Source organism: Leucoraja erinacea, unplaced genomic scaffold, assembly GCF_028641065.1.
Source record: "Leucoraja erinacea ecotype New England unplaced genomic scaffold, Leri_hhj_1 Leri_665S, whole genome shotgun sequence".
Lineage (NCBI taxonomy): Eukaryota > Metazoa > Chordata > Chondrichthyes > Rajiformes > Rajidae > Leucoraja > Leucoraja erinaceus.
This window is the reverse complement of record NW_026576581.1, coordinates 27,939-50,367: the sequence shown is the minus strand read 5'-3', so window position 1 is coordinate 50,367 and position 22,429 is coordinate 27,939. Positions and strand designations below refer to the sequence as shown.

General features: G+C 46.7%; 1 protein-coding gene across 1 annotated transcript in view; it reads left to right on the top strand.

Annotated features, from left to right (window-relative positions):
* The first annotated feature begins 751 nt into the window (after positions 1-751).
* Positions 752-22,429, top strand: part of LOC129694436 (heterogeneous nuclear ribonucleoprotein C-like) — a 38,612-nt gene continuing 16,934 nt past the window's right edge. The window contains 2 exon segments of the mRNA XM_055631154.1: positions 752-1,264; positions 6,811-6,879. Coding sequence (XP_055487129.1) covers positions 6,868-6,879 — 12 coding nt within the window. The 5' untranslated portion in view covers positions 752-1,264; positions 6,811-6,867.

The following is a 22,429-nucleotide window of genomic DNA, read 5'->3' as shown; positions in this document are numbered from 1 at the left end:
CGTAAAGGATGGGTGAGAGGTCGCGCCGCCTGATGGACGTGGCTGTTGCCCAATGCGAGGCGGCGGGCCTCAGGCGGCAGCCACTCAGCGGGCGCGTTGGGCGGATGTGGTCCCGCCCCACCCTCGTCAAGTTAGGGTGCGCGTAAAGGCTGTGTGAGAGGTCGCGCCGCCTGATGGACGTGAATGACGACCAATGGGGGCCGGCGGATCGCGGCCCAGCAGCCACTCAGCGGGCGCGTTGATCGGCCGGAGTCCCGCCCCCTGCCGTCAAGTTAGGGTGCGCGTAAAGGATGGGTGAGAGGTCGCGCCGCCTGATGGACGTGGTTGTTGACCAATGGGGGACGGCGGATCGCGGCCCAGCAGCCACTCAGCGGCGGGGGTTGTCGGTCGGAGTCCCGCCCCCCTCCCCCCATCAAGTTAGGGTGCGCGCGGAGGGGACTTAAAGGCTGTGTGAGAGGTCGCGCCGCCTGATGGACGTGAATGACGACCAATGGGGGGCGGCGGCCCTCGGTCCGGCAGCCACTCAGCGGGCGCGTTGAGCGGCCGGAGTCCCGCCCCCTCTCGTCAAGTTAGGGTGCGCGTGGAGGGGAATTAAAGGCTGTGTGAGAGGTCGCGCCGCCTGATGGACGTGATTGACGACCAATGGGGGGCGGCGGCCCTCGGGTGGCAGCCACTCAGCGGGCGCGTTGAGCGGCCGGAGTCCCGCCCCTCCCCCTCCGCCCTCCTCCGTCCGTCCCCGCCCGCCGCCATCTTGTGGGTTGTTGTGGGCAACTTTTCCCTCCTCTCTCTATCTCTCTCTTTCTCTCTCTCGTCGTTTCAACCCTCCCCCCCCGCCCCCCCTTCCCCTCACCCGGCCAACCAGGTTTTTTTCTTTTTTTTTTAAACAACATCATTTCGTTGTATTTTACCCGAGGGATTTTTTTTTTTTGTTGTTGTTGTAAATAATTTCCTGACGAAAACAACCGGGAGGAGGAGGAGGTGGTGGAGGGCGGGGGGGGGGGAGGAGGACAAGGCCTGAGGCCTGTGCTGTGTGTGTGCGTGGGATCCCGACCCGACCCTCCTTTCCCGGCGTGTGGAGCAGCCCAGCCTCCCCAGCAAAGTTAAACCTCCATTCCCGATCATTAACAAGGACATCCGTCACCCCCCCCCCCTCAAACTAGAGCCGCCTCTCCCTCCCCTCCCTCCCTCCATCCCTCATCACCTCACCTCACCCCCCCACCCACCCCCCTCCTCACTGTCTCTCGGGGGTTTTGCCCTCTCCTCGGTGAGTACCAACAGTCTTAACGCAGCAGGAAGGTCAGAGGTGGGAGGGAAGGGGAAGGGGGGGGGGGGGGGAGGGGTTTTTTTTTTGGGGGGGGGGGGCGGTTGTTGGGTGGGGATCTAGGGTCAGGGTAGTAGTCTGGGGGCCAGGAGGTGGGGACCTGGGGTCAGGGTAGTAGGCTGGGGGGTGTTGAGGGACCTCTATAAATGTAGGGAAATCTATATAAATGTGGATAAATCTCTCTAAATATAGGTAATGCTATGTGTATGGAGAAATCCCTATAAATGTAGGTAAATCTCTCTAAATGTAGGTACATCTCTCTAAATGTAGTTATATCTAAATGTAGGTACATCTCTCTAAATGTAGGTACATCTCTCTAAATGTAGGTAAATCTCTCTAAATAGGTATATTTCTCTAAATGTAGGTATATCTCTCTAAATGTAGGTGATTCTATATGTATGGAGAAATCCCTATAAATGTAGGTAAATCTCTCTAAATGTAAGTAAATCTCTCTAAATGTAGGTACATCTCTCTAAATGTAGGTACACCTCTCTAAATGTAGGTGATTCTACATGTATGGAGAAATCCCTATAAATGTAGGTAAATCTCTCTAAATGTAGGTAATTCTATATAATTATGGAGAAATCCCTATAAATGTAGGTACATTTATATAAATGTGAATAAATCTCTAAATGTAGGTAATTCTAAATAAAAGACAGGTCTCTGTAAATGTAGGTAAACCTACAAATGTAATAAGTAAAGATAGACACACAATATAATAAGTACATCGATATAAATCTCTTATGAATGTAGATAAATCTATATAGATCTCTATTAATGTAAGTAAATCTATAAATCATAAATGTAGGTAGAACTCAATAAAAGTGGATAAATCTATAAATATGGATAACTAACTTACTGTTACAAGGGCTCCTAAATATTGGTGAATCTATAGAAATGTTGTTAGGGCCCCATCTAAATGTCTATGTGGATAAATCTATGTAAATGTGGTCAAATAATGTTCCTCTTGTTTGGGCCCCATTTAAATGCCTATTTCATTGTGGGAAATCCTAAATACTAATTACATTTGTTTGTGTCCCAGTGGTCTATAAATAACATTTTGTTCCTCGAGCCTTGTCTAAATCTGGGTAAATACATATAAATGTGGACCATCCTGGATAAGAGTAACATGTTGGTGCTGGGGATAGTGTAGAATCTATATAAATAAAGTTAAATATACTGTGAGGGCCTCATGGCACCCCTAGGAGTAGAGAGCAACCTAGATAAAAATGTTAATAATCTGATCCTCGGACCTCAATCACCCATATCCAAAGAAATGTTGTATAATAGTCTGGTATCAGGCCCTCATTTTAATAATTTAGAGTGGAGTGTAATCTGTATAAAAGTGGATAATCCTGGAAAAGGCGTTCAAACACCTCAGAATATGAATAAATCTATATAAATGGGGATAAATCTGTATAAATGCTGATAACTAACATTCTGGTGCTGGTCTCTTGCCTTAGAGTCCAGAAATGGAACTAATCCACGCAAATGAGGATTGATCTAAATAATTGTGGATAATCCTAGGTCAGAATAACATTTCCGTGCTGTGGCTGTGTTTAAATTGTTACGCAACAGAGGAGAATCCACATAAACGTGGATGAAAATCCATAGAAATGTTGACGTGTAACGTTGTGGGGCCCGGTCTAAACTGACAGGAATCCACGTACACTTGGAGAAGCTGGCATTGTCGTAACTCTTATGCTGGGACCTCCAGGAGAGGGACCAATGTAAATCCGTACACATTTGTGTGAATGTTACGCAAAATGTCTGTAGACCAGTAAAGCTTTAACAGCTAGTGGGGCACGCAGTGAAATTTAGATAAACAATGACTTTGGTCATTGTTGCCTCGTTTATATCCCCAGCATTTTAAATAAATCTGCAAAAATAAAATAATATATGTAGCTTTCAGGTGTTGAGGCCCTATCTAAAGTTGGAGTAGGAATATATTTCTATGTGAAAAGCTCGACTGATTGTTCAAATAAAAAGGATCGATAAACCTCTCAGCAGGGACTTTGATTAAGCCTTAATTAAATGTAATTCAGTTACTTAAATCTCCACAAGGCAGATGAAAATGCTTGTTCAGGTGTAGAGCTCCAGACATTTTCGGCTAATTAGTTTGTTGCAAAATTTACACGGGTACAAAATTATGTTCTGTTGTTAGCACTGTGCATTAAACTTTTGGCAGAAAAGTCTTTGACTAAATGTGTAAAAACGCAACAGAAGTATAAATCACTTTGCTGTTTTCAGCCTAAATTGTAACTAACCACTTGCCTCAGTTCCAAACCTTATAAAGCTAGGATATGTTTAGAGAATTTAAATGTTGATGGCCTTTGTTTATTGACAGTATTCATGGAATGCTCAAAATTGTTATATAGGAATATTTTTAATGAGATGTTTTAATTGTTATTAAACCTGTGCCCCCAATTAAAATAACTTTGGTTCTGATTTAAAAAAAAAATTTTAATTTAAAATATCTTAACTGTGAATACGACACAATTATAAATAATCGTGATACAAGAAAGTGCAGATGCTGAAAACTCGAGTAAAAAAATAAACTGTCCCCGTCCAGATGATGCTCAGTATGTCCTAAAGTAGAACCCTACATTACAATATTTAGTTTTTTTTATTGAATGGACTATTGACATTGGAATAATATTCGGAATTCAATAAATATTTCCACAAAGCTAAGTTTTGTTTAACTAAAAATCAGTTTCTTCTTAAATAGATCATTCTAGTTATTTTGGTTGTGAGGTAGTTCTAGTTTGTAGTTAATAATCCCAAATAACCTTTCTGCTGGCTAAAAATGTACTGTTGGGTTATTAACTAGGACCAAAAATAGGGCTTATTGTCAATGTAGCAACTATAAACTGTTGTGTGGAATTTAGTTATTGTTAAACTGCAAATTTCAAATAATGCAAATGAGCTGTGAAAGTGATTTCTGCTTCAGTTTTAATCCATAGTACCTGTATAGCTAAAATCTTTCTAGTTCATTTGGGAAATATAAATGATTGGAAGTTGGAAGTGAATGAGAAAGATTTTAAATTCTGCTTGAATAATTAGTTAATCCAAAATAGCCTTTCATGATCTGGTTCAAACTAATATCCTTTCATACTAATTCCATTGTGTTGATTATTGCCAACTTCCCCAAGTTAAATACATGATAGACACTAAACGCTGGAGTAACTCAGCAGGACAGGCAGCATCTCTGGAGAGAAGGAATGGGTGACGTTTTGGTTCGAGATCCTTCCTCAAACTGAAGAAGTTTCTTGACCAGAAACATCGCCCATTCCTTCTTCGGAGGTGCTGCCTGTCCCGCTGAGTTACTCCAGCATTTTGTGTCTTTAATGTGAACCAGCGTCTGCAGTTCCTTCCTACGCATTCCCCAAGTTAAATTCTGTTTACAATTCTTTCTTAAATCTTTTCCCACCAGTTTAGCACAATGGCTATAAAGAAATGCATTTTTGTAAAACTTCTCAAATATATGCGCTTAGTTCAAATTTAAATGAATGGTCTAAAAATTATAATTGTTTAAAATGTTGATTTAAATAGTTAGAAAGTGTAACCACCGCAAAACTTACATTAATTAAAAAATATAACACCAGGTCCTGACTACAATATGGAGGCTCAAAATCTGAGAGCTAACAATATAGTGTTAATATATCTAGTTTTGAATTATTTTAGTGTATTCTGGCTTGCTGTGCCTAGCGTAATTACAAACGGTTCATTCTAATATGAATTTGCTTCTTTGCTCTAAAATTAATCTTTGAACTTGAAGATTAGAACTACATTTAAATGTACCTTAATTTTGAATGTTTATGACAGTCATAAGTTTATTATTTGGAATTTGATTGAATGTATTGCATATCGCCATACATTGGACAAATTTTACTTGTAGGTAAAGCTCTTTGCCTTTAAATTTAATACCTAATTTATGAATAAATATATGTAACGTAATCTCAAATTAAATGTACACTTGCAAATTTGATAATTAATTTACACTAATCCCAATCTAATCCAAACTTAATATTCATTTTGGTAATGCATTTATATATATTTATTATTACAAATGGGAATCACATTAATGTTATCATGGTTGGAATCAGTTAGTTTTAAAACCAAACTTTTAAAAGGATTTTTGGAACAAAAACTCCCTTTATTTTACAAAACAGATGGGCAATTTGCACTTTTTTAGGAATGGGGAGAGTGGAAGCATTTTGAGATTTGTTTTTAAGTTGGAAGGGTTATGCTTTTATCTAATTTACACGAGTGCAAACGAGAGATTTTTAGAAAACTTATTTTTTCGCAATAGGAAGCATTTTTAAAAAAAACTTTCTATTCTACGCTATGCTTTGCACTTTGGATTTTTTCCATACCACAGCTCAGATGCCTTTTTATGCATATGTCCGATTACAAGGCAGAACATGAAGTGCTTTTAAGGTGTTTCTGCACGATTTTGTACTTGCCATATGAGCCTTTCGCAGGAAACGTAACACGTGGGGGGGGGGGTAGAAAAAAAATATGATTGGGGAGAAAGTAGAATCTTTCTCCTCTTCTCAAGAGCAGAGAAGATTCTCCTATTTTTTTAAAAATGTTTTAGATCTTTTGAATTGGAGAATGTTGTGTTTTGCGTGTATTTGGCATTTTGAAAAAAGGAAAATTTCATATTTTGTACCTTGTTGACCTTTTATTTTTTTTTGAAGTAAAATGCTTTTTATTCCATGCATTTTGCAGCTACTAATGCCAAAAAAAAAAACACCCTTCAAATTTCTTGACAACCGGCAGCCTATTTTGAGAAATCGGACAGTTCTTTTTCCCCAAACAGTTAAATTGTAAAAGAAATCTTCAAGGCCGTTTCTCTACATTTCCTGTTTTGAAAACATTGTTAATGTTTTGTGCTTTGGAAATGTTTAATTTGGGGGACAAAACAGCAAATACACTTGTTGGTTTTTACCTCTGCATCTTGAAACGAAAAAATAACTTCAAATGCAAATTGGCATTTTCTTTTATACATTAAAAAAAAGGTATATGAAACAATAATTAAAAATGCTGCACAATCTACAATGTTTTTGAATTTCTTTTCCAAGGGGGGAAAAAAGTCAAAGTTGGCACACTTTGCTGCCATCAAGATGTTGATCACAGAAAGACTCAGAATGGTTCGGTGTCAAATTCCACCATGGCTGACTCCTGCTAATTTAGCACCATTTATTTTTTTAGTAAAACGATTAACCCACATTGCGGTGGCTCTGGAGCCGCGGCGAGGAGTGGCCGCTGCTTATAGGCCAATGCTTAGCCTGCCCGCTTGTATCACTGGCAGGGCTGCCAGTGCATACAAGATGGTGGCCAGAGCAGCGAGCCCCGAACCCACCAGGGTGGCAAAAGGCCGCAGCTCTCAGTGCTGGGCGCTTTAATGAAATGAGAATGTTTTCTTTTCCTCAAAGTTGCTTCTGTTGAACTTTTGTACTCTTAATCTTTTTTTATATTCGCAGTTTTGTGGACACTTTTTCCCTAAAAACCAGTTGGTTGGGCCTCACTATAAGATCAACATGAATGCAGAAGTAAGCACCAACATTTTTTTTTCACGAAACGTTTTTTTAAAGCTGAAGTGTTTAAGAGATGCAAAATATTTTTCCTTTTTTTAAAAAAGCTGTATACTCCTTTTTTAAAAAAAAAACTCTGTAGTTTTAGCGGTGTGCGCGGGTAGATTGTCCGAAGGCACACATAGATAATTTTGATTATATTTAGTTTAAAGTCTTTTTTAATTTAATATTCTGAGGAAGTGTTTTTCACCTAAGGTTTTTAACTTCTCTCTCTTTTTTCCAAGTGTTTTCCCCCTTTTTTTAAACTACTGTTCGAACTGTTAACGATTTTTCCAGAGGTGATCTCTTGACATGTTTTGTTCGAGAAAACTCTTACCCCTCCTTTCCTCCTTTTTCTCCGAGCTTGAATCGAACTGTTGAATTTTGAAGTGTTTAAGTGCAATTTTTAAAGTTTTTGTCCGCTATATATTGATGGTGTTTTATATATATATGGAAGAAGTATATATATATATATATTTTTGTACAGATCTCCACTTCTCCGTTTGATTTTTGCAGCCAAGTATAGCCTTTTTAGAGGGTTTTTCAGAAGCAGGCTGGTAGAATTTTTAGTGCCTTCATCAATAATATTTTTATAATGTTGGTCTCTGGCGGCATAGTTGAGCAGGCAGTTTTTTTTTCCCCCTTCCCACTCCTTGCCCTTCATACCTCACTCCCCCCCCCCCCTCCCCCCGCACCTTCCATTCCTCACTCCCCCTCTCCCCAAAGATCCCATTGGCCACAGTGCACTTACTAACGGATCTCTGTTTGTCTGGGAAAAAATAAAGCTGTTTCCGATCCTTGTTTTAATTCCAACATGCACAAGTCACTGGAGTGTTTCTCTGCCCACCCCCTAAACATCAACGGCAGCACTGTATCCATACAGCTCGTGTGTCCTCCATGCCAAGTGAGACACAAACCTGTGCATCCAAAAAACTTAAGGGTTTGGGGACTGACCAACGTTCGGTGGACCCTCGGATTGTTTCACACAGCAGCCGGGTCCGTTGCAATCCTTGTAGGATGAAGCCTGAGGGTTTGTGCAAAGCAAGTAAGTCTTAGTTAATGGGCTTCTGCAGCAAGCAGTAACTCCTCCACCTCCGACCCCCCCTCCCCATGGCTAGGAGGTGACAGACTTGTCCTCTCCCCTCCAACCACCCTCTCACCCTCTCTGCTGTAAGTCTTTCCCCACACAAGAGCAGTGGCGAGGTCTGGCCTTCACTGCTTGCCGGGCTTGCCGTTACCAGTTGTTGAACTGCAACGGTCCACAGCAGGGTGGGCGAGGAAGTGCAACGAAGCAGACAATGCGTTCCCACCACCCCTCCTACGCTTGCTCCACACACTGCCCCTGTAGACTGGTGGTGGTGGTGGTGGTGGTGCTTGTGTGGGGGGGTTCACAACAGCACAGCCTCTGCTGTGGATGTGTTGGCCTGCGCCCAACAGTGGCGGCGCCCCAGAGGGTCCCGCCGACTTGCGAGGGAGTTGCAGGGGCCGCAGGTTTATAGCTACAACGTGCGGAGGTGGTTTCCTTGGGAAGGAGGGAGGTTGAGGGGGCCACATTCCATGAGCAGCAGAGGGCAGAGTCTGGAATCGGTCGGCAGAAGGATAAGAGGGAAGGTTGCTTGAGCCGGGCGAGGCTGGAAAGGGTGGAGGTGGCAGGCATTCCTTACATTCAGTACCTGCCAGGGCATAGGATCGGCCTGGGGGGGGGCTGTCTATTTGGCAGCATGGATGTGCTGGGCGAGTTTGCCGAGGTGGGTTGTAGGCTTCCTCATGTCGGGCAGTGGGGTGAGGGAGGGTTAGGACGTGAAGGCCACGGTGGGGAGAGACAATTGCCCTGGGCTCCCAATTCCTTGTCTGTGGATCTCTCAGCGGCTCCGGAATTGCTGGTCGCCTGTACATTGCAAGCTCCACGGTTCTTGGTCATTGTTAAAAGTCCCAGCCTTAATGTTGTGACAAGGGCATGATCAAGTGACAGGGTGCAGTGGTGGGGTGTGGTGAGACAGTGATTGATTCACTAGCAGTGGAAACAACTGCTGGTGCTGCTTTACCAAGGAAAGACACACAGTGCTGGAGTAACTGGAGTTTAGAGGCTGCACAGTGGCGCAGCGTTAGAGTTGCCGCCTGATAGTGCCAGAGACCCGAGTTTGGTCCAGACCTACACAGTTACGTTCTCCCTCTGACCGCGTGGGTTTTCTCTGGATGCTCCAGTTTTCTATCACACTCCTTTGTAGGTTAATTGGCTTCTGGAAATTGAAAATTGTCCCTACTGTGTCGGATAGTGCTCGTGTACGGGGTGATCGCTGGTCGGGAAGGGCTCGGTGGGCCGAAGGGCCTGTTTCCGCACTGTATGTCTAAAGTCTAAAGTGAAGCAGCTGGCCGTTTCCAGGCACTGCCTGGAAGCTGATCGTCCCCTATCGGTGCCTGGAAACGGCCAGCTGCTTCACTTTAGACTCTAGATACAGCACGGAACAGGCTAACCCAGCACTGAGTGGTTCTAAAGTCCAGGGTTTTGGTTTCCCTGAACCAGGGGAGGGATGAGAGTGGGGATCGAGAAAATAGCAACAACTGCCTGGGCCTCTCCACAGGCGGAAGTGCCAGCACCCCAGCTGTAGAGTAGGTTCCAGGTTACTGACCTCCCCGCCTCTCTGGTGGGACTATGGTGAGATGTGTAGCACTCAGCTCCACAGCCAACACGGGATGCGGTGTGACCTGCTCGGTCTTCTAACCGAGTTGCTGAGCGAGAAGGAAGGCTAGATTCCTCTGCTGTGGGGGAAGGTGCGTTCTGCCTCACCTTTCTAGCCTCATAGCTTTCAAGGCAAACCAAAGCAGTTCCAAAATGGCTGGTGCAGCGGTAGAGTTGCTGCAGAGACCCGGGCTCGATTTTGACTACGGTTGCTTGTCTGTGAGGAGTTTATACGTTCTCCCCGTGACCTGCGTGGGATGTCTTCGAGATCTTCGGTCTCCAAAGACGTACAGGTTTGTAGGTTAATTGGCTTCAATTTCAAATTAAAAAGTAAATTGTTCCTAATGTGTAGAATAGTGTACGGGGTGATCGCTGGTCAGCACGGACTCGGAGGGCTGAAGGGTCTGTTTCTCTAAAGTCTAAAGAAATACCACCAGCAGATTTTTATTTTAAAACAAAAATGCCTGGGTCTTTGGGTGGGATGTGAGGAAAGCCCGTCAGCCTCCGCCTCGCTAGCGGGCCACCCCATCACCCTTCTCAAGGGGCGAGCAGTGCTGCTGTGTGCAGGGCATTTACTACTCGGGTCTGTTCACCAGCTGCATGTCCCTGGCCAGAGCAAGTGACCAGGACCTGTAATGTCCCTGGCCAGAGCGAGTGACCAGGACCTGTAAGTGGTAGTGGGCCAGAGAGGGGTGTGAAAGTGTGGAGAGGAGGTGGGATAATGAGGCTGGCTGAGAAACATCAATGGAGGGTGGTGTAGATTTAGAAACATAGAAAATAGGTGCAGGAGGAGGCCTTTCAAGCCAGCACCGCCATTCATTGTGATCATGGCTGATCGTCCCCAATCAATAACCCGTGCCTGCCTTCTCCCCATATCCCTTGATTCCACCAGCCCCTAGAGCTCTATCTAACTCTCTCTTAAATCCATCCAGTGACTTGGCCTCCACTGCCCTCTGTGGCAGGGAATTCCACAAATTCACAACTCTCTGGGTGAAAAAGTTTTTTCTCACCTCAGTCTTAAATGGTTTCCCCTTTATTCTGAGAGGGAGGGCGCAGTCTGTTGAAAGGAGGAGGACTTGCTTATCAGCGTCTGGGCAAGGGCATCAGAAGGTTAGGGCTAAGGATGCAGCGGACGTCTTTGGAGTGTGGGAGGAAGCCGAAGAACTCAGATAAAACCCACAAGGGTCACAGGGAGAATGTACAAACTCCGTATAGACAAGCACCCGTAGTCAGGATCGAGCTGTAAGGCAGCAACTCTACCGCTGCACCACCGTGTCGCAGTGTGTAAGAAGGAACAGCAGATGCTGGTGTAAAGTAACGTGTTGTCCATTCGAGGCCAGGAGAAATAGTTTCCCCTCCGAGGGACACATCTCTTTGAAACTCTTCCCTAAGGACGGGGAAAGTAGAGTCTGAACGTCATTAAGTCGGAGGAAGAGGCATTCTCTTAGCGCAGGGTGATGGGAGGAAGGTTAGTCAGATCAGACGTGATCTTAATAAGGCAGCAGATCGGCGTGATCTTAATAAGGAGCAAGTTCCACCTGCTCCAGATTTGAAAGGTATCAAAGGGAGGGAGAGGATAGCTGAGAGGTTGGGGTGAGGGGAGAAGGAACTGCAGGTGCTGGTTTATACTGAAGATAGACACAAAACGCTGCAGTAACTCAGCCGGTCAGTCAGCATCTCTGGAGAGTAGGTGGTGTTTTGGGTTGGTACCCCTATTCAGACAAAGATAGGAGGGGAGGTGAGACTGGAGGCAAGAAAAAGTCCGAGCATAATAGGGCCTGCAACAGATAATCCGAGGACCGTTTCTTGGGCCATCCATTGCCGGCCCTGCTTTGTCTGGCCTTTTCTCTGCTCCATTTTCCCCTGCTCCCACCCCCCTCGCCTCTATCAGTCTGAAGAAGGGCCTCGACCCGAAACATCACCTATTCCTTTTCTCCAGAGATGCTGCCTGACCTGCTGAGTTACTCCAGCATTTCTGAGAGGTAGGTTGGTATTTGGGAGTGGGGGGGGCGAGTGAAGCAGGAGCGGCTGAGCGTTACGTCGGCGGGGGGGCATGGAGGGGAATCGGAAATCTTCACACGTTTCCGGAGCTGGCCAGGAAAGAGAGACACGGCTGTCTCATTTTCTTCTTGTCCCAGTTCCAAGCTGGAAGCTTGTTAAATCCCCTCGTGTGCAGGTAACCCACTCCCCTGCGCCCTCTACTCATTTCATGCCCATGGTTTAGTAACAACGTTCTTCTCCCAGCCCCCAGTCTTCCCCCCCCCCTCCTATTTCAGTTGTACTATTGAATTTGCTCTCTTTTTAAGGCTGGCTTACAATCGAGGAATAAACCAAAGCTTAATAGAAATCTCTCTTTTTCCCCCCAATGCCCGCTAAATTCTGCAAGGCCTCTCTTCCCTCCCGCACGCCCCTACCCACCCCCCCCCCCCCACCCCCCCCCCCCCCCCCCCCCCCCACCTCCTTCCCCGCTCTCTGCTCTGATCTTGTCTTGTCTCAGCTGCGTGGGGCGGGAGGGAAGGGGCCCAGGGTAAAGGGCTTGTATGAATAGGAGCCATTTACCGTTCGTGTGCAGAGGAGGGGGGGGGGGGGGGGTGAGAGGGCCATCGTGCCTCAGTATTGTCATTGCGTACACACTTGCATAAGTCAGACCCTCACACCACCCCCCTCCTGGGGTGTGGGGAATGCTCGCTTGAGAATGAGGAGGGGGAGGGGAGTGAGGGTTGTGGGGAGAAGGAAATATCACTGGTCTACACAAAGTTGTGTCCCTTTACAAAGCACTCTCCCTCAGCCTCACACTTGCAATTTCTCTGTATTAAAGTACATTTAAAACATAACACTACAGTCAGGGGCAAGGAGCAGCGTGCTTGTATTCCAGGGTCCCGCGTGGGGGGGGGGGGGGGGGTGATGATGATGTACGCAGAATGGGGCCATATTTGGAAGAGTGTGTTTATAAACCATACGACGTGCAGGGGTCAGATACATCAGACTAACTTTTGGGGCGACTGGGTTGAATTGGGCGGTTTGGTTTTGTATCCATACAGTCAGTCATATAGCAAGGAAACAGGCCCTTCGGCCCAACTCACCGATGCCGACCAAGATGCCAGATCTGAGCTAGTCGCATTTGTCTGCACTTGGTCCATTTCCTGTTGGGCCTTTCCTAAACATGTACCTACCTGCCCAGGTGTCTTGCGTCTTCAATGCAGTTTTGAAGAATGGATAGAGTGGAGAGCATCTTTCCACTAGTGGGAGAGTCTAGGTCCAGAGGTCATCACCTCATAATTAAAGGTCGTTCCTTTCGGAAGGAGATGAGGAGGAATTTCTTTAGTCGGAGGGTGGTGAATCTGTGGAATTCTTTGCCACAGACGGCTGCGGAGGCCAAGTCAATGGATATTTTTTTAAGGCAGAGATAGACAGATTCTTGATTGGTTTGGGTTATGGGGAGAAGGTAAGAGAATAGGGTTGGGAGGGGAAGATAGGTCAGCCATGATTGAATGGTGGAGTAGACTTTACGGGCCGAATGGCCTAATTCTGCTCCTATCACCGCTGAACTCTGGAGGTGACCCCGCCATCCCCCATGGCCTTGCAAAGTATTTTTTGCTGTGCATCCCTTTAGTTGAAGAGAGCTAGTTAGGGCTCTTAAAAATAGTGGAGTCAAGGGATATTGGGAGAAGGCAGGAACGGGGCACTGATTGGGGATGATCAGCCACGATCACATTGAATGGCGGTGCTGGCTCGAAGGGCCAAATGGCCTCTACTCCTGCACCTATTGTCGATGGTCTATGGTTTAGCGAAACAGCGGAGAGAGGGGCCCTTTGCCCACCGAGTCCGCAGCTTCCAGCGATTACCTGTGCACTGCGCTATCCCACACACTAGGGACAATTTTGCAATCTTTACCAAAGCCAATTAACCTATAAACCTGTTCGTCTTTGGAGTGTGGGAGGAAACTCTAAACTTTCCTGGAGCACCCGGGAAAACCCACACGGGTCATGGAACGAAGTACAAACTCCTTACAGACAGCACCCGGAGTCGGGATTGAACCGGGTTCTGCAACCTGCCTTTCAGTGAGTTCCAGATGCTCCCTCTAGCACCCGGCCCGTGGGACCTCGCTCTCCAAACTATACTGAGTGAGCACCTCACTTCACGGTGGGTGCTGTTACTGCAAGTGGGGAGCTGGCCCCAGCTATTGGAAGGAAGGCTGTGGCATCCCGTGTCAGATTCAAGTGGTACAGCACAGAAACAGTCTGAGAAAGGGCGCTCACTGCTGGAGTAACACAGTGGGTCAGGCAGGCAGCATCGCTGGAGAATATGGATAAGCAATGTTTAGGGTCGGGACCCTTCTTCAGACGGTCTAAAGAAGGGTCCCGTCCCGAAGCGTCACCTATCCGTGTTCTCCACAAATGCTGCCTGACCCGCTGAGTTCCTCCAGCACTTTGTGTCCTTTTTCTATAAACCAGTATCTGCGATTCCCTGCTTCTCCATGGAAACACAGTCCATGCTGACCATCAGCCACCTATTTACCCTAATTCCATGTTTAAGAAGGAACTGCAGATGCTGGAAAAATCGAAGGTAGACAAAAGTGCTGTCTAAACTCAGCGGGTGAGGCAGCATCTATGGAGCGAAGGAATAGGTGACGTTTCGGGCTGAGACCCTTGAAGGAGTCCAGAACCAGGGGCCACAGTTTAAGAATAAGGAGTAAGCCATTTAGAACGGAAACACTTTTTTTCACACATAGTGGAATTCTCTGCCTCGGAGGCCGGTTCTCTCGATGCTTTCAAGAGAGAGCTAGATAGGGCTCTTAAAGATAGCGTAGTCAGGTTATATGGGGCGAAGGCAGGAACGGGGTACTGATTGGTGATGATCAGCCATGATCACATTGAATGGCGGTGCTGACTCGAAGGGCCAAATGGCCTCCTCCTGCACCTATTGTCTATTGTCACCTATTCCTTCGCTCCATAGACGCTGCCTCACCCGCTGAGTATTTTCCCCATGTTCCCCCCTGGGTTGAACCATTCAAGCTGGGGGACAATTTACCCCGCGCTGGTGACTGTTTAACCCACAGTCCCGCAAGTCTTTGGGGCGTGGGAAGAAACTGGGGGCAGAGGAGGCCACAGGAGAACATGCAGACCCACACACACAGATGGTGACTGGTCAGATCGAACACGGGAAAGATAAACAGGCTCTGCAATCTAATCTAAGCCGACCAAGGTGGTCTAAACCCGTCCCACTTGCCTGCATTTGGCTCGTATCCCTGGCTTTGTGTTGTCCCCAGTGTGTGTAGGGTAGTGTTCGTGTGTGGGGATCGCTGAAGGGCCTGTTTCCTCGCTGTATCTCTAAACTGAAATAGACAATAGGAGTAGGCCATTCGGCCCTTCGGGCCAGCACCGACATTCAATGTGATCATGGCTGATCATCCACATTCATTACCCCGTTCCTGCCTTCTCCCCATATCCCCTGTCCAAATCGCCCTGCAACCTCACAGCATCATCCTCGTGGCTCACACTGCCACCCAGCTTTGTAGATGTTACATTTAATTCCCTCATCTAAATCGTTGATATATACTGTAAATAGCCGGGGTCCCAGCACTGAGCCTTGCGGCACCTCACTTGTCACTGCCCGCCATTCTGAAAACGACCCGTTTACTCCTACTCTTTAAGAGTCCTATCTAGCTCTCTCTTGAAAGCATCCAGAGAACCGGCCTCCACCGCCCTCTGAGGCAGAGAATTCCACAGACTCACAACTCTCTTTGAGGAAAAAGTGTTTCCTCGCCTCCGTTCAAAATGGCTTACTCCTTATTCTTAAACTGTGGCCCCTGGTTCTCAACCCGAAACTCAAATAGGTAGATACCCACCACCCTCTGTATGAGAAAGTCGTCCTTCAGGACCCTTTTAAATCTCTCCGAACCTGGAACCTGGAACCTGGTTTTTGCTATCCACAACCCTGGGGAAATCACCTTATCCATGTTATGCTTGAGGATAAAAATGCTGGAGAAACTCAGCATCTATGGAGCGAAGGAATAGAAACAGAAATTAGGTGCAGGAGTAGGCCATTCGGCCCTTCGAGCCTGCAACATTCGCCATTCAATATGATCATGGCTGATCATTCAACTCAGTATCCCGTACCTGCCTTCTCTCCATACCCCCTGATCCCTTTAGCCACAAGGGCCACATCTAACTCCCTCTTAAATATAGCCAATGAACTGGCCTCAACTACCCTCTGTGGCAGAGAGTTCCAGAGATTCACCACTCTCTGTGTGAAAAAAGTTCTTCTCATCTCGGTTTTAAAGGATTTCCCCCTTATCCTTAAGCTGTGACCCCTTGTCCTGGACTTCCCCAACATCGGGAACAATCTTCCTGCATCTAGCCTGTCCAACCCCTTAAGAACTTTGTAAGTTTCTATAAGATCCCCCCTCAATCTCCTAAATTCTAGAGAGTATAAACCAAGAATAGGTGACGTTTCGGGTCGAGATGCTTCTTTGATTTTATTATTCCTTATTAAGATTACACTGCATATATTGAAGTCCTACCCTTCCCAACTTCTCCCTATGCCCTCAAGTTGTAGCAACATCTTCGTAAAGCTTTGCACTTACTCGAGCATAACAAATTACATCTTGCCACGAACGGGTGATCAAAGCCCGAACATAATACACAACTCTTCACGAACGTCACTACCAGTTACCATCATGCACTGAAATTCACTTGAACTACCTCCGACCACCTCCCTCCCCTTTCTTGATCTCACAGTCTCCATCACGGGAGATAGACAATCGAACCTTTTAACTTTTTGGAGGAGTATGGACCAAAGGTGGGACATGTGTAGCTGGGATATGTTGGCCGGTGTGGGCAAGTTGGGCCGAAGGGCCTATTTCCACGCTGTGTCACTCAATCACTCTATAACTCGTAATACTCCCGAGTGCAAATCACCAACGTCTTGTGCAACTGCATCCAATTTGGCTCCATCATAGTAAAAGCAATCCAAATATTTGAAACAAGCAAGCAAGCAAGTTTATTTATATAGACAATACACAATAGGTGCAGAAGGAGGCCATTCGGCCCTTCGAGCCAGCACTGCCATTCAATGCGATCATGGCTGATCATCCCCAATTCCCCGTTCCTGCCTTCTCCCCATATCCCCTGACTCCGCTATCTTTAAGAGCCCTATCTAGCTCTCTCTTGAAAGCATCCAGAGAACCGGCCTCCACCGCCCTCTGAGGCAGAGAATTCCACAGACTCACCACTCTCTGTGAGGAAAACGTGTTTCCTCATCTTCGTTCTAAATGGCTTAGTCCTTATTCTTAAACTGTGGCCCCTGGTTCTGGATTCCCCCAACATCGGGAACATGTTTCCTGCCTCTAGCGTGTCCAAGCCCTTAACAATCTTATATGTTTCAATGAGATACCCTCTCATCCTTCTAAACTCCAGAGTTTACAAGCCCAGCTGCTCCATTCTCTCAGCATATGACAGTCCCGCCATCCCGGGAATTAACCTGGTGAACCTACGCTGCACTCCCTCAATAGCAAGAATATCCTTCCTCAAATTAGGGGACCAAAACTGCACACAATACTCCAGGTGTGGTCTCACTAGGGCCCTGTACAACTGCAGAAGGACCTCTTTGCTCCTGTACTCAACTCCTCTTGTTATATAGTATTCGATTCCTCTTGTTATGAAGCACATTTCAGCAACAAATCAATTCAAAGTGCTTTACACAAAGCATTAAAGAGCAATTAATCAGTCATTAAAATTATAGAAAATAAAGACAAGTTAAAATCGAATAAGACAAGTATAAAATACAAGAATAAAAATTCCAGTGCAGTGTTAGAAATGAATAATTATTTAATTTAATTAAAATGAAAAGTAATTAAAAGCAACAAAACGACGGACTAAGTTGATGCAGGAGATGGGCACGAAATGCTGGAGTAACTCAGCGGGTCAGGCAGCATCTCTGGAGGAAAAGGAATAGGTGATGATTCAGGTCGAGACTTCTTCAGACTCTGAAAAAGTCTCGACCCGAATCATCACCAATTCTTATTCTCCAGAGATGCTGCCTGAGTTGCTTCAGCATTTTGTGCCCAGACTCTTGCCCAGATGATGTGCCTATCTATCTGTGCCCAGTCCCTTGCCCAGATGATGTGCCTATCTATCTGTGCCCAGTCCCTTGCCCAGATGATGTGCCTATCTATCTGTGCCCAGTCCCTTGCCCAGATGATGTGCCTATCTATCTGTGCCTGTCTCTTGCCCAGATGATGTGCCTATCTATCTGTGCCTGTCTCTTGCCCAGATGATGTGCCTATCTATCTGTGCCTGTCTCTTGCCCAGATCTGTGCCTGTCTCTTGCCCAGATGATGTACCTATCTATCTGTGCCTGTCTCTTGCCCAGATGATGTGCCTATCTATCTGTGCCTGTCTCTTGCCCAGATGATGTGCCTATCTATCTGTGCCTGTCTCTTGCCCAGATGATGTGCCTATCTATCTGTGCCCAGTCTCTTGCCCAGATGATGTGCCTATCTATCTGTGCCAGTCTCTTGCCCAGATGATGTGCCTATCTATCTGTGCCTGTCTCTTGCCCAGAGTATATGCATTTACCCAATCTATCCCACTCACGATTTTGTACGCCACTATAAGATCATTGCTCATCCTCCTACGCTCCAAGGAATAGAGTCCTAGCCTCCTCAACCTCTCCCTGTAGGTCAGGCCCTCTAGTCCTGGCAACATCCTCGTCAAATCTTCTCTGCGCCCTTTAACTGTGGCTGTGCACGGCCACAGTTTAAGAATAAGGGGTAAGCCATTTAGAACGGAGATGAGGAAAAACATTTTCACCCAGAGGGTTGTGAGTCTGTGGAATTCTCTGCCTCAGAAGGCAGTGGAGGCCGGCTCTCTGGATGCTTTCAAGAGCATTGGATAGGGCTCTTAAAGAAAGTGGAGTCAGGGGATATGGTGAGAAGCCAGGAACGGGGTACTGATTGTGGATAATCAGCCATGATCACAGTGCTGGCTCGAAGGGCCGAATGGCCTACTCCTGCATCTATTGTCGATTGTCTTTCCAGCTTGACAACATCTTTCCTATAACATGGTGCCCAAAACTGACGCTAAATGTGGCCTAACCAACGTGTTATACAACTACACCATGGCCTCCCAACTTCTATACTGATGAAAGCCAATGTGCCACAAATGGTCAACGCGATCATAGTGAACAGGGCCTGCTTCCATGCTGTTTCTCTGTATGACTCTGGATGTGAGAGGAAACCTGAGCACCCAGGAGATCCCATCCATTCACAGGGAGAGCGTGCAAACTCCACGCACACAGCGCCGGGGGCTGGGATGAACCCGTGAGGCTGGAGTCGAGGGATGCCAGGAATGTACAGAATCCCAACTGCTTAGTTGCAGTGTATGCAGGCTTATCCAAGCACGGAGTCTCCTTCCACTTCAACAAGAGGAGTTGGGTACAGGAGCAAAGGGATCCTTCCGCAGTTGTACAGGGCCCTAGTGAGACCACACCTGGAGTATTGTGTGCCGTTTTGGACTCCAAATTTGAGGAAGAACATTCTTGCTATTGAGGGAGTGCAGCGTAGGTTCGCCAGGTTAATTCCCGGGATGGCGGGACTGTCGTATGCTGAGAGAGTGGAGCAGCTGGGCTTGTACACTCTGGAGTTTAGAAGGATGAGAGGAGATCTTATTGGAACATATAAGATTATTAAACGATTGGACACGCTAGAGGCAAGAAACATGTTCCCGATGTTGGGGGAGTCCAGAACCAGGGGCCACAGTTTAAGAATAAGGAGTAGGCCATTTAGAAAGATGATGAGGAAACACTTTTGCACCCAGAGAGTGGTGAATCTGTGGAATACAGAGACTGGATGCTTTCAAGAGAGAGTTAGATAGAGCTCTTAAAGACAGCGGAGTCAGGGGATATGGTGAGAAGGCAGGAACGGGGTACTGAATGACTGAATGGGGATGATCAAAGTGAATGGCGGTGCTGGCTCGATGGGCTGAATGGCCTACTCCTGCACCTATTGTCTATTGGGGCATTGCACGCAGTTCCGGCAATCGCATACATGAAGGACCTGGTGGCACTGGGGAGGGTGCAGAAGAAATTTGCCAGGATATTTAGGAAGGAACTGCAGGTGCTGGTTTACACAGGAGATGGGCACAAAATGCCGGAGTAACTCGGTGGGGCAGGCAGCATCTCAGGAGAGAAGGAATGGGCCCAGACATGTCTTCAGTGAGAGTCAGGGGAGAGGGAGACTCGAGGTATGGACGGGTAAGGTGTGAAAACGACAAATCAAAGAGCAGCTTGCAGCCCAGCGTAGGAATATTGATTTCTCTAACTAATCCTTGCATCCCCCCCTCTCCCCCATCCTTATGTCATCCTGGTGAGCCTCATTGTAACTCGTTTTCACCGAGCCCACAGCAAACAATAGCCTGTATCCTCTATCATCATCACTTTTTTGCATATCATATCCTTTTGTCTTATTTCTCTATAATTTATCAGTCTGTATCTCTCGTTTCCCTTTCCCCGGCTCTCAGTCTGAAGAAGGGTCTCGACCCGAAACGTCGCCTATTCCTTCTCTCCAGAGATGCTGCCTGACCCGCTGAGTTCAACTTTTTTGAGTCTTATCTTCAGATCAAAGATTCAAAGTTCAAAGTAAACGTTATTGTCAATTCAATTATGCAACAGTAGTTACACAGAGGATTGAAATTGCGTTTCCCCATACTCCAAATGTGCAAGTAATATTAAAAACACAGACAGACAACATACCAATAAAAATAGACATTACATTATTTAAAATATTCACAGTGTGCCAAAATGTAGCAAAAACTTGTGAGGTATTTTAAAAAGGGTGCAACAATGAAAGGTGCAAATATAGAAAAAGTGCAAATTTCGTACTGGAGACATTGAGTCAAAGTTATTTTCACAGTTTGTTTGTTTTTGGGTACTGTTCATGGAATTTTCTTAAGTGTGTTGAGTAGTCTGATGGTCTGAGGTAAAAAGATGCCATGTTGGCTGAGGGGAAGGTGACAACGAGGCATTGAATGGAAAATGAATCGGGAGGACTATGAAACTAGTTGGAGAGCTCGGGTGGGTGAGGGGCAGATAGAGGGGGGGAAAGCAAGGGTTGCTTGAAGTTAGAGAAGTCAATGTTCACACCGCTGGGGTGTAGGCTGCCCAAGCGAAATATGAGGTGTTGTTTCCCAAATTTACATTGGGCCTCACTCTGACAGTGGAGGAGGCCCAGGACAGTGGTAACGTTGCCTGGAATGGAGGGCTATTGTCACAAGGAGAGAGTGGATAAGGTGACTTTATTTTCAGATGTGTGACCATATGGAGATTTGTAAAATTACGAGGAGCATGGGTAAGGTAGATATTTTCGCCAGGGTGAGAGAATCTAGGACTAGAGGGCACAGGTTTCGGGTGAGGAGGGAGAAATTTAAAGGTGTGATTTTCCACACACAGAGTGGGTGGGAGATACATGGAGGCCACTGCCACAAGTTGTGCTAGAGGTGGAAACAATCATCAGTCTGCAGAAGGGTTTCGGCCCGAAACGTCGCCTATTTTCTTCGCTCCATAGATGCTGCTGCACCCGCTGAGTTTCTCCAGCAATTTTGTGTACCTTCGATCTTCCAGCATCTGCAGTTCCTTCTTGAACACCTGCTAACTGCAGCTTCTCATCTGTTTAGTAATCGAGCAGATGCAGAATAATGTATTTCAGGTGCAGGAGTTGAGGCCATTCGGCCCCTTGGAGCCAGCACCGCCATTCAATGTGATCACGGCTGATCATCCCCAATATGTACCCCGTTCCTGCCTTCTCCCCGTAGCCCCTGACTCCGCTATTTCTAAGAGCCCTATCTAGCTCTCTTGAAAGCAACCAGAGAGCCGGCCTCCACCGCCCTCTGAGGCAGAGAATTCCACAGACTCACCACTCTCTGTGAGAAAAAGTGTTTACTCGTCTCCGTTCTAAATGGCTTACCCCTTATTCTTAAACTGTGTGGCCCCTGGTTCTGGACTCACCCAACATCTGGAATATGTTTCCTGCATTGTTCCAGAGGCTCTGGATTATCCGTTTTGCCGGACCAACTGAGGCCATAGCCTCCGAGAGGAGTCCCAACAGTACGGGAACGTTCCACGTAAGACCGGCCCGCAAGTCGGCTATGGGAACGGATCTGCCGGCTCCGGCTGGGTAGGAGTTCCAGAGCCCCAGCCGCAGGGGGGCAAAGTCGACCCAGGCAGTGAAGAAAGCCTTTATAACAAGAGGAGTCGAGTATAGGAGCAAAGAGATCCTTCTGCAGTTGTACAGAGCCCAAGTGAGACCACACCAGGGGTATTGTGTGCAGTTTTGTTCCCCTAATTTGAGGAAGGACATTCTTGCTATTGAGGGAGTGCAGCGTAGGTTCACAAGGTTAATTACCAGGATGGCGGGACTGTCATATGTTGACAGAGTGGAGCGGCTGGGCTTGTACACTCTGGAGTTTAGAAGGATGAGAGGGCATCTTATTGAAACATATAAGATTATTAAGGATTTGGACACGCTAGAGGCAGGAAACATGTCCCCGATGTTGGGGGAGTCCAGAACCAGGGGCCACACACAGTTTTAGAATAAGGGGTAAGCCATTTAGAACGGAAATGAGGAAACGTTTTTCACACAGAGAGTTGTGAGTCTGTGGAGGCCGGTTCTCTGGATACTTTTAAGAGGGAGCTAGATAGGGCTCTTGAAGATAGAGTCGGGGGATATGGGGAGAAGGCAGGAAAGGGGTACTGATTGGGGATGATCAGCCATGATCACATTGAATGGCGGTGCTGGCTCGAAGGGCCGAATGGCCTCCTCCTGCACCTGTTGTCTATTGACCAGCCGATCGG